Source organism: Bubalus kerabau, chromosome 12 (assembly GCF_029407905.1).
Source record: "Bubalus kerabau isolate K-KA32 ecotype Philippines breed swamp buffalo chromosome 12, PCC_UOA_SB_1v2, whole genome shotgun sequence".
Classification (NCBI taxonomy): Eukaryota; Metazoa; Chordata; class Mammalia; order Artiodactyla; family Bovidae; genus Bubalus; species Bubalus kerabau.
Window position 1 is genome coordinate 79,749,553 of NC_073635.1, and position 12,818 is coordinate 79,762,370.

General features: G+C 43.3%; 1 protein-coding gene across 22 annotated transcripts in view; it reads right to left on the reverse strand.

The window, feature by feature from the left end:
• DOCK9 (dedicator of cytokinesis 9) overlaps window positions 1–12,818 on the reverse strand; it is a 285,572-nt gene that overhangs the window by 18,547 nt on the left and 254,207 nt on the right. For all 22 annotated transcript variants that reach the window (XM_055542924.1, XM_055542919.1, XM_055542920.1 and 19 more), the window contains one exon: window positions 11,943–12,049. In XM_055542924.1, coding sequence (XP_055398899.1) covers window positions 11,943–12,049 — 107 coding nt within the window. The remainder of the gene's footprint in view (window positions 1–11,942; window positions 12,050–12,818) is intronic.

Genomic DNA, 12,818 nt, shown 5'->3' on the forward strand with positions numbered 1-12,818 from the left:
TCACTCAGCATGACTTCAACTTAAATATATTAGAGGAATTTAGTGATGGAGTCTGGGAGGCACTGTGCCTGCCTCGCCAACATCCTTTTCCTTTCAAAATTCTTACCTACTGAATTTGGGCAGTCACCCTGCCTCCGTTAAAGTCCTTGAACTTTAGAAGAAGCTAACACCATCTGCGACTCAAGGGCTGGACATGTGGCTCAGGTTTAAACTAACCAGCGTGAATCTATTTCCTGGCCAGTCATTGCTTTATCATGTGACCTAAATTGGCCAATCAGGGTGAATTTCAGGACCCATTTGGAATGTTGGGACAGACACTGTCAGCAGAATGGACATAGGGAGGCGGCAGGTAGACTGGCTGGGGCTGGTGGCATCCCTGCCCTGGCCAGCCAGGGGCCTGTCTGCCATGGTAGCAGCGTGGAGGGCTCCTCCCTCCTTCCAAAGTGACTATCTTTTATCACTTTGTTAGACATTCAGGTTGACTTCTGTCAATCTCTCTGTGAAATTTCCTAACCATCCCCACTCTGCTTTACCTTGAAATCGGGTAGCATGGCTCTTCCAACTTTTTAAAAATTGTTTTGGCTACTCTAGTTCCTTTGATTTTCATATAAATTTTAGAACCCATTTGTCAATTTCTACCAAAACTCCAGGTGCAGTTTGATTGGGATTGCTTTGAATCTGTAAATCAATTTAGGAAGAACTGATGTCTCAACAATACTGAGTCTCACCCTGCTGACTTAGACCTTCATTGATTTCTTTCATCAGTGTTTGGTAGTTTTTAGCATACAAATCAGAGAAGGCAACAGCAACCCACTCCAGTACTCTTGCCTGGAAAATCCCATGGACGGAGGAGCCTGGTAGGCTGCAGTCCATGGGGTCACTAGGAGTCGGACACGACTGAGCGACTTCACTTTCACTTTTCACTTTCATGCATTGGAGAAGGAAATGGCAACCCGCTCCAGTGTTCTTGTCTGGAGAATCCCAGGGATGGGGGAGCCTGGTGGGCTGCCGTCTATGGGGTCACACAGAGTCGGACACAACTGAAGCGACTTAGCAGCAGCAGCATACAAATCTCTACATATTTATACCTAATTTTTCCAGGTTTTTAATGTTATTATAAACAGTACTGTTTTTAAATTTTGATTTTTTTTTTTTTTTGCAGTAAAAGCCTTTGTTGAGTAAGATTTAAAGTCACCCGGCATATGTTTGTAGGAATTATACAAAGTGATTGTTGACAGCATGGTGCAACTATGGTATAAGTATCTAAGTGTGAAGAAGGTTGGTTGAGTTTTGTATACTGATCTTCTATCCTATGATCTTGCTAAACTCAGTTTTAGTAACTTCTCTTGTAAATTCTTTTGGATTACTTGTCACAAAAGACAATTACATCTTCTGTCAACATAGGCGATTTTATTTCTTTTCTTACTGCACTGACTAGAATCTGCAGCACAGTGTTGAACAGGAGTGGTAAAAGCAGATATTCTTATCTTGTTCACAGTTTTAGGTGGAAAGTATTCAGTCCTTCACCATAAAGTATGATGTTAGCTGTAGGTTTTTTGTAGATAATCTTTTTCTTGAAGAAGTTCCTTTCTATTCCTAGGTTTCCCCTACCCCCTGCAAACTCATGAGTAGATATTGAATTTTTTCAAATGCTTTCTCTGCATCTATTGTGATGGTCATATGATTTTCCTTATATGTTCTGTTAATATGGTGATTTATATTGATTGGCTTTCCAGGGCTGAACCAACGGTGCATTGTCAGGGTAAACCCTACTTAGTCACAATGTATTCCTCTTATTTATATATTGCTGGATTAAATTTGTTAATCTATTTTCAAGGCTTTTATAGTTGCCTTGTAACGTGTGTATTCCCTATTATTCTGTACACGAATGGCAGGACCTGTGTGTTTCATTACCAACCTCATGTTTCATTATAGTCCTAATGGCTATGATTTATAGGTCCAAAGAAAATAAACATTTAAAAAGCAGTTTCGAATCAATTCACCAGAAAATATGATCTGACTTAAATAAACCATCTTTAAAACAAGACATTTAACTCCTATGTCATATTTACAACATACAAATCATAAAGCTCATCTGTGTGACTGAACTTTGTACCAAAGCTTAGTCTCATTAAGTGCAAACACTAAAATCAGATATGTGTAGTAATTATCCTAACAGCTACAGACAAAGAAAAACATCAGTAAAGGTCCTAACACCATATCTGTTCATCTGTATCTGTATTATGAAGGTGCAAAGCCTCTCTCAGTTTTCTCTTAGTTTTGTCTCAGATCTTTTCCAGTGGAGAATCTATCCAGGTTAAACATGGCAAACTTTTATGATTCTTCTCATGCTTCTCTGATTATAAAAAGCTACATAAAAGAAAAGCGTAAAAATATAATCTATATAATATCAGTATCCATATACTTACTTTACCATATTTATAAAACTGGGAAATGTAATAAAGGTCTAATCTAATTTGGGAGTTGTAAGGATGAAATAAAATCTTGCTCATCAAAACGCTCTGAAAACCAAATGTTGTAAGTAAATAACAGACCAGTAAAACAAACTTCTCTTATTTCAATCATCACTTCTACTTTGTATTCATTTTTGAAATGAACCTTGTTTCTACTGAGTAATGTAATATCCCACAGTGCCACAATACATATTTGGTAGGCAAGAATTTCTTGGATGAGTGAATCATTCTGCATTTTTACAATATTACTAACAGCTGTCCTTCACTGTAAGGAAATGAGTTGAGTTCCTGTATCAAAGCCTTGCAATTTTTACATATCTTACATCATAGACATCACCACTGGGGATTTACTGAGCATCTTCATTCTCCTTGATGCTGTGGGACTATGGCAGAGGTGAATGAATTCTGAGAAGACCCAATTTCCCATCAGGAAATTTTGTACAACCAAGGTATTCTTCTGATAACGAAATAGACAAAGGCATGGGAAATTACCCATCTTAAAACTATTCTCAGGTTTAACTTACGGACTAGTCATTTGGCCCCTTCTTTTCTCACTACTGGGCTTTGTTGAAACTATATACGGTCCACACTGTAGATGTAAATACCTATAGTGATGACACCCGACTTACTGTGGATGGGATCAGAGAGACCTAAAGATTCTTAATTCTACACTAGAGCAGTTACAGCAGCACAGTGAGACTAGAGTAACTTTAATGTAATCTCGTAGAAAACTGAAAATTCTTCTCAAAGAGTTATAGATGTTATAACCAGGCACAGTCACTACCGCATCATTAACTTGATTCTTCATTCATTCACCTACACATTTTACCAAGAATCTATTATGTGCAAGGCATTGTGCTTGACACTGGGTTTATAAGACAAGTCTATATAAATAAAATTTAGTTTCTGTAATGTATAAAAATGGCTCTATAGATTTTTACCAAATGTGGAAGGCAGGTTGGGATAGTTTAGCAGGTGATGTGGTATACATGAAACTGGCTTTGAGGAGGAGGCCCCCAAACACACACACGGGTTATCCTTCAGAGCAGCTAGAACTGATGGACTAGAGACTCATGACCACCAAATGGAAGAGATGTGACGTACATGTTCAGATAACTGAGGACAGAGAAAAAAACCCACAGTGATTTCAGAGATATGCCAAACTGCAAGTCAGAAGGGTGGCACTCTGAACTGAGAGCAGTAGGCACTTGCTGACTTTACAGTAGTCTGTGTGTCTCTGGGTGAGTCCTGGGGTGGCCAACAATCAAACGAAGAGAGCGCTTCCTGCTCTCATGGAGCTCAGAGTCTCTCCGCAGACCCATAAAGAGATTGTAAAAGATGGTGGTGAGTGTGCTGATAAGGCTAAGCCCAGGGAACCAGGGATGCAGAGAGGAGCAGCAACCATCCAGTGACAGGGGAAGGGAGGGGCATGGAAGGTTGCTGAAAGGGACAACTGACAGAGTATTAACAATGATCAGGAGTTATCGGGGTAAAGGTGAAAGGTGGGAATAGCAAGGAAGCGAGGGGAGACATTTCAGGAGAGGGACCAGCATAGGTGGAGACATGGGCATGATGGCAGCGTGATGTGTGAGAAATTCTTAAGTAGTTTGAGGGGCTGGAGAATAAAATCTGAATCAGACAGTGCCAAGAGATGAGGCTGAAGAGGCAGAACGATTAAAAACCCTGATTAAATAGCCACACTCAGGGTTTTAGTGTCTAACTCTTTGCAACTCCATGAACCATAACCCCTCAGGCTCCTCTGTCCATGGGATTCTCCAGGCAAGAATACTGGAGTGGGTAGCCTTTCCCTTCTCCAGGAGATCTTCCCAACCCAGGGATTGAATCAGGTCTCCCACATTGCAGGCAGATTCTTTACCACCTGAACTACCAGGGAAGCACCTTTCCATGTTAAAAATAAATTAATAGTTGAATAGAGATAATTTTTATGAGACATGAAAATGCATACAAACATAGATTAACTGCCCCAACCAGGAAGTATTCTATGAGGAAGATGTTCCTTGATTCTAAAATGATGTTATGTCTATCCTCCTAAGGTATCTGTGTATACCTTAGGTATACCCAGCCTTTCAGGTATATTTTAAATGGTTTGCGATTTAGTCACTTAATAAATATATGTCAAATACAGCATAAATGTATATCAAATAGAGCTTATAAATAATCTCCTGGGCCAAGTGCTCCTAATTGTGAGACTAAGTTGTGAATACTACTTTTACTCATTTGTCAAACAAGAAACACACGGGAAGTTTAACAACAAGGACATCTGAATTCAAGCAGCGTATCAGTATGATGAGCAATTCATTTCATTATGGAAAAATCTGCCATTCAACCAGAGCAATGCCCCAGAATGGCTGGAAAACAGGAATGTCTGATAAAGTGAATAGAGCCTAGTAAATAATTATGACATAAGTATCACAATTTGATGGTGCATATTGACTTATATATGCTCCTGGACATTATTTTATCTTTGCTTCTGATCAGGAGGCATTTAGGATTTATATTTTATCAGTCTAAATATCACTTATTATAAAAATGATAATGTATACCATAAAAAGCAGAGTAGTTTTAGATTTTACCTAATAACAAACTAAAAATGGCTTTTATTTTTAAAAAGGTTAGTCCTTCTCTCATAAGGGTAGAGTATGGATTACTGAGCATCAAAGTTTAATTTGGTAGGCTTTATTTTTCTGGGCTCCAAAATCACTGCAGATGGTGATTGCAGCCATGAAATTAAAAGACGCTTACTCCTTGGAGGGAAAAGTCACGACCAACCTAGACAGCGTATTAAAAAGCAGAGACATTACTTTGTCAACAAAGGTCCGTCTAGTCAAGGCTGTGATTTTTCCAGTGGTCATGTATGGATGTGAGAGTTGGACTATCAAGAAAACTGAGCGCTGAAGAATTGATGCTTTTGAACTGTGGTATTGGAGAAGACTCTTGAGAATCCCTTGGACTACAAGGAGATCCAACCAGTCCATCCTAAAGGAGATCAGTCCTGGGTGCTCATTGGAAGGACTGATGTTGAAGCTGAAACTCCAATACTTTGGCCACCTGATGCGAAGAGCTGACTCATTGGAAAAGACCCTGATGCTGGGAAAGATTGAGGGCAGGAGGAGAAGGGGACGACAGAGGATGAGATGGTTGGATGGCATCACCGACTCAATGGACATGGGTTTGGGTGGACTCCGGGAGTTGGTGATGGACAGGGAGGCTTGGCGTGCTGCGATTCATGGGGTCGCAAAGAGTCGGACGCGACTGAGCGACTGAACCGAAATGAATATCAACTCTACAACTAGATGTTTATAGTTGGTACATTAGGTTCTTTGAAATAACCAGCAATCACAGATAACTAAGTTTGAGAGACCATAGTCAACACAAAATTACAAAGAGTAATAACAACTAAGCCTTCATAGTAACTAAACATTGGGGCATATATGAACAATTTTCTCAACAGAAATTCCACGCGTTAATTTACTTTGAATTCTCAGGAATCCCTTGAAAATCAGAACTAATACTGATAGTAGTCAGATAGCAGTGACCTTGAAAAGCGGTCATACAGAAAGTCTAACAGTTTCCCCTCTTGTTTAAAATCTAAATGCCAAGTTTTTTTTTTCCCTAAATTGTCAATACGCTCAAAGAACTGTAAGTAATTAATGGTCAGGGGGAAGGATAAAAACCTTGATGAATTTTATGCATCTGGAAAGTACACATTTTATGATATTAGACTAGTCTTAAAAAGGTCTCTGTACACTAAGCTCATGAGCCATTCAGGAAGCTGTTTAACCTGGAGCTAGTCAGTTGTTTTTAGGTGTGGGCAACTGAGGGCAGCGAGGACCTGTCTCTGGAAATGGCTAATGCTGAGCATGGGTGCACATGTGTGGGTGTGTGTGCATGTATGCTTGAAAATGCCTTATGAGCCTATGTGTGTGCAGGGGATTTAAAATTTTTCAGTTAAATAATATTTGCTGCATCTTACAGTTGACTGATTTAATTTAACCTTTCCTATGAAGCTTGTTGTTGCTCAGTCGCTCAGTTGTGTCCGACTCCTTGCGACCTCATGGACAGTAGCATGCCAGGCTTCCCTGTCCTTCACTATCTCCCAGAGTTTGTTCAATCTCATGTACATTGAGTTGGTGATGCCATTCCAACCATCTTATCCTTTGTGCCTTCTCCTCCTGCCTTCAGTCTTTCCCAGCATCAGGGTCTTTTCTGGTGAGTCGGCTCTTCACATCAGGTGGCCAAAGTACCGGAGCTTCAGCATCAGCCCTTCGCTAGCTGTCTCGATTATCTACCATTTGGGAATAACTGTCAGCATGTGACCTGACTTGGGCAATGGCCTACATCATGGCATCATTCATATTTCCACTGTATTATCATTTTCTCAAGATATAGCTAAAAATCCCTTGTATCAGAATAATCACCTGGGATGCTTGTTAAAAATACAGATTCCCAGGCACTACACTTACCCAACTGGATCTGGGGATGGGTGGGGATGGGGATTTGGATTTGTAACAGGAATCTAAGTAAGTTTTAAGCAAGCTAAAGCTTGAGGACTATCACACCAGGTGAAACTTCCTGAGGCAGGTGCCCCTCTTATATGCCCCGGGTCAGCACATGGCATATAGCTAGTTATGGAACAAATCGACACACGTAAGTGCTAGACGTTTCCAGGCCACATAGAGCTGAGATGACTTTCAGTTCAGATTGTGGTTTAGGTTTAGATTCTCCTCAAAGGCAACAAAGCATCAGAAGTCGTGCCGTGTGCTGAGGGCAGCGGCTGCATCACGTCCACCTGTGTCTCCAGCACAAGGAAGCTTAGGAAATCCTTGCAACGTGCAACAGGGCGGTATGTCCTGGTATGAGCCGAGGGAGAGCAGGTAAGTTCCGTGGGCCACGTTCCCTACTGCTACTGGCTTGGAGAATCCTTGTGAAAATGAAGATATGCTATATAGCTTTTATGGTTCTAAGAGCAGTCTCGGTCACGGAAAAGTAGATGCTTAGCCCTTACAGGGTTACAAAGTCACTGAGCTTGGATGAGATGGAAACAGAGGAACCACAGAAGATGTTGTGTTGATAACTCTCTCTTGGGATGTTCTGTAGGTGTAAACGTTTTATGCTTGTTGTTTCTGAATAGAGACCGTTTGGCTAATACAAAGCAGTAACCTGCCTGGTTGACCTCACATGCTTACTCTGTGAACAGTGACCATTATTGGTCTGGGGAACAAAACTGGAGTGTGCCAAACAGTCGATCCTCATTATTCACTGTGGTCATGTTCTATAAGGTCACCACCAACACTGAATGTGTGAACACTGAACCCCCACTCCTCAGGGAAATACAGGGTTAGGCTCGGGTTATAAAATTTTGACAATTGATTAGTACATAAGCTTGTTTTGTGTGTTTCTGTTTAAAGACAGCTAATTTAGCATATACCGCTGCGGCTAAGTCGCTTCAGTCGTGTCCGACTCTGTGCGGCCCCATGGACGGCAGCCCACCAGGCTCCCCCGTCCCTGGGACTCTCCAGGCAAGAACACTGGAGTGGGTTGCCATTTCCTTCTCTAATGCATGAAAGTGAAAAGTGAAAGTGAAGTCACTCAGCCGTGTCCAACTCTTAGCAACCCCATGGACTGCAGCCCACCAGGCTCCCTCATCCATGGGATTTTCCAGGCATATACTGCTACTGTATGATTAACGTTGAACCCATGACCAAAAGTGCTGTTACTGCTGTGTAAACAGAGCTTATCCAACAAGTCAGGCACATCCTGAGCTCAGGAACACTGGACAGCATTTTAGTACCACACTCTGAGGCTGGGCAACGACCCCTGTTTACAGCAGGAGCTAAACAAGGAGGCAGAGTGTTACTTGCTCGGCCTCATCTGGGAACGTGTGGGCTCTAAACTTGTTGCGGCTCTGTGCAGGTCCCCAAATGACTGCAAAAGCGCTTCAGCGCATGTTGATTTGGGGGGTTACAGAGCAATTTTAGCACCTGTGAGAGTAACGAGGGTGGACCGTATTTTCCATTTCCCCACTGCAGTCCCTCTTAGTCCCGTTTCTCCCTTGCTCTGTGCTGTGGGGGCCAACGCACCAGGACCGCTGGCCTGCCTGGTGGACTCCTCGTCCACTGGCTGCTGGCTGGGCTCAGCCAGTGCCAGGCCAGCAGGAGACTGGTGGGCAGGAGGAGCAGGGGGTGGCCGTCCCTCCCTCCCTCCCTGCCCCCGTGCCAGGACTGAGCCTGGGCAGGGGACCCCCTCTGTGTGGTTTCTCTCTCCCCGCCCTTAGCCCAGGGGTGGACGGTGGCAGGCCAGCTGCTGCCCACCTCCAGGGTTCTGCAGTGTTCCTCGCTGGTTCCCCTAAACCCTGACCAAACTTCTCAAAACAGTCTCTTTGTTAGAGCTGCTTCCATTGCTGCATGTGCGGTTTCCTTCTGGGACTCTGACTGTATGGGATAAAGAGGGAGGGTCTCGAGACGACACGGGGTTGTATGCAATTCAGACACCCCAGGAGACAGAATGCTTCCATCTGCATAGGCTCCGGTTTGTAAGACAAAATGCAAACAGGAGTGGGCTGTTTCTCTTTAATCAAAAGCAGCTGGGAGGGAGTCTGCTCTTTGGGTCGGAGTCAGGCAGGACGGACTGCTACCAGTGAAAGCTCATCTGAGGTCTCCTGCCAGGAGAATCGCACATTTTTAGGTCGTGTCTCTAAAATCACATAGGAGAGCATCTTAGGCATTTATATCCAACAATGCAGATTACAAGGGCAATGATTCTTATTAAGCTATTGTTCCACACCCATTCCCACCAGCTTTCCCCAAAACTCCTCTGGCAGAGATATTCAACTTTCCCTTTTCCTTGAAACCTCTTGAGGGCCAGGGCAAAAATGGTTACATGGCAATTTCCGTCGTTGTGACTTTTGGTACACACTATTTTTTCACTGCTGGCTGCTTTCCATCTTAACGTGCAGGGCTTGCTTGGGACTTTACAACCCCCCAGGTCGCATCCTAATCATGACAGGTCGTCATGGACTATGGACCTTGTTAAAGATTTACCAACTTTATGCTTTGAGGACAGGGTGGAAAATCTATATTCTGAAAAAGAGCTGATAAAGTTTTCCCCATCACATGTTTAGTCATTATTCAGAGTGGGTGCCACTCACAAATTTCCCCAATGAATCTGCCCTTGGTTTCATGGGGCTCACTCCCTAGGCTACTGCCTAGGCTCTGCTCCTGAGTCTCTTTCCATGACTTAATCTGATGAGCCATCCTGAACTTCATTTTATCATCCCTGAGGACAGGTTATTCAGAACTGTTTAACTTTCAAATCTTTAGTTGTTCTTGGTATCGCTGTTTTCCTTATCGCGAATTCTAAACAAAAGTGCTGTGCTCCAGAGAACTGATTGGGCGACAAGGGACAAGGGTGGTTCTTCCAGGGAGCCGATGCATTCAGGCTTCTTTTCAGGGAAAAACCCAGTCAAGCTCACCTTGAAGTGAAGAGTTCAATGCCAAGAGCGTGCGGGCCTTGTTGCTGAGGGTCAGGCTTACATGTCAGAGTGAAAAATTTAAAACTATCATTGGTCCAGGCATGTCAAGGTGGAGAGACAGTTGAATGGTTAATACCATGTAATAAACAACTGGCTTTTTTTTTCCCCCCTTCAGAATACTTAAGAGAACTTTACATATTTTGGCTAAAATTAATTTCTACATATAAAGTCACTCAATATATTATCTTTCTTTCTCATGGTTACTTTTTAATTTAGGGAGTCATTTGAAACCACAGAATTTTTGATGGTGGTTCTTAAGCCTTTGAGGCTTAAGATCCTTTTATATATTATAAAAATCATGGAGAATTCTTCAAAAATAGGTGAGAACTTTTATGTATATGGGTGTTATCTCTCAATATTTACAATATTAGGAGTGAACACTGAAGAAATGTAAAAACATTTATGCATTAATTTAAACTCATAATAGTAAACCGATTACATGTTAACAAAAATAATGTTTTTAATGGGAAAATTTAAAAAAAAAATTAAGAAGAGTGGCATTGTTCTACATTTTTGCTACTCTAATGTCTGGCTTCATAGGAGAAGCCTGGATTCTGGCCTCTGCTTTTGCATTCAGTCTCTTCAATATATTATTCTGGATGATGCAGACAAAGAAAATCCAGCCTCAAGGAGACAGGTGGAAAAGGAAGGACCTCAAAGACGTCCTGAAAGGTTACTGGGGACCCCAGGTTCCTCGGGGCCTCACTTTGAGAACTTCTGATTCATGGATGGTCAGTGTCATGGAGGATGCTTGCTCATGGGCCCTGCTTACTGGCATGAACATGATCAAAAGTCCTGATATTAAGTAGGACCTCCACTCATCAAAAACAACTACAACAGAGGCAGAAGATGTTTACTCCTTTCTCTGTTCTTTCTCTCCACATGAAGAAACAGACCACTTTATTTTTCCTTAAAAGAAGGGCATGATTAAAAAGCTTTCTCCCGACTGTTTCATTTTGCTTTAAAGTTGAGGGGAGGCAGGCACACATGAAAAGCTCTTCTGGCAGACACTCATGGAAGAAGAAATCAGGGAACGTAGCAGAAAACTGGCTTTTTTTCAGATACCTAGCTTTATTTCAAAACTGTCTACTTGCAGAGAAGTGGCTGCAAGGTGACCCCGCTTTGGCAAGAAACTTGCAGAAATTGCTACAGTGATCTAAAGTCAAATGTTTTGGTCTCTCTGAGGGGTGGGACAGGGTGGTCTTATCTACTCATGATGTGCAGACCCTGGGGGCAGCACTCAAGCAGAAGCAGGGATCCAAGGATGTGGACAGGGGCTGCTCAGCCCCCAAGCCCAGGCTGGCCTCTCATGGCCTTGCATGACTGGGGACACTGATTGAAAAGTCAGATTAAAACAGATAAACAAATAAACCCCATAAAACAGAGAAATTAATTGCTGAAAAGAATGAGAAACCTTATGGTTCAAAACAGTGTACCTTTTACCACGAGAGTTTAAGCTCTCAGTCTTACATCGCTACTAACTGGCTTGGCAAACTCTCAGGGCTTCCCTTGTGGCTTAGTGATAAAGGATCTGCCTGCCAATGTGGGACTCATGGGTTCAATCCCTGGGTCAGGAAGATCCCTTGGAGAAGGAAATGGCAACCTCCTCTAGTATTCTTGCCTGGGAAATCCCATGGACAGAGGAGCCTGGCAGGCTACAGACCATGGGGTTGCAAAAGAGCTGGACACGACTGAGAGACTCAACAACAACAACAAACTCTCTCCAGAGGAGAGGAGGAGTTCCAAGAAAGGGGACTGGCAGGAGCTTGTGCCAGTGTTCTGGAGAATTATCTTAGTTAGAGCAAAGCGTGTACACAGCGGCTGCAGAGAGTAAACCCTGGTTTGGGGGCAGGGGTGGGGAACGGCAGCACCCGAGAGTCTCGGTGACCCGAGCTTCCGCGGGCTGCGGTCCTCACCTCGTTGAAGTGGACGTCCTGCATGCCGACGTCTTCCATCATGGAGGCCTCCTCGTCGATGTTCGGGGTGATGGCCCTGAAGGCTGTGCATCCTTGTCTAAACATGCCTGGAATTGAGAGCAGGAGACAGCTGGAGTCATCAGCCTGAAGGCAGATGAGCCGTGAGGGTGCTTCCTGCCCTGGTTTGTCTCTGGGCTGAATGAAAACCAATCTAGAAATCTTGTGTCTCACGCCAGCTTTGCCACAGGGAACCTTGGGGCCACCAGGCACTTGCCTTCATTTGCTTCCTCGTATTTGACCCCCACTGCCCTCCATTTATTTCTTTTTCTCATCCATTTAAAAAATTTATTTATTTATTTGGCTGTGCTGGGTCTTAGTTGCGGCACATGGATACTGGAGTAGGTTGCCGTTTCCTTCTCCAGGGGATCTTCCTGACCCAGGGATTGAACCCAGGGGCCCCTGCCTTGGGAGCACAGAGTCTTAGCCACTGGACCACCAGGGAAGTCCTTTCTCATCCCTTTTCATTTTTCACCCACCTTTATTAAAACGTATGTAATCCTTAAATAAATTGAAATAGGCACTGAGTCAAATTAACAGCAAAATACAGTAACAACAATAGTTTGATAAGATGACCCATGCTCAGATACCAAGAAAACTGAAGGAGCCAAAGCCAGTCAGAGAAACAGGCTCAGAAACAACTCTATTTCTTTCCAGCTCTCATGTCACCCCCTTCGCTGGGGGGTGACCCAGAACTCGGAGAGAACTCGCCCTGCTGCTGCAGGAAGCGGTCCGCCAAGATGTAACCGGGCGGCTGCAGTGGCTTAACATTATTCCTTACACAGTGCAGGGTTCAGCCAGACCCGGCGCAGCTGTGCG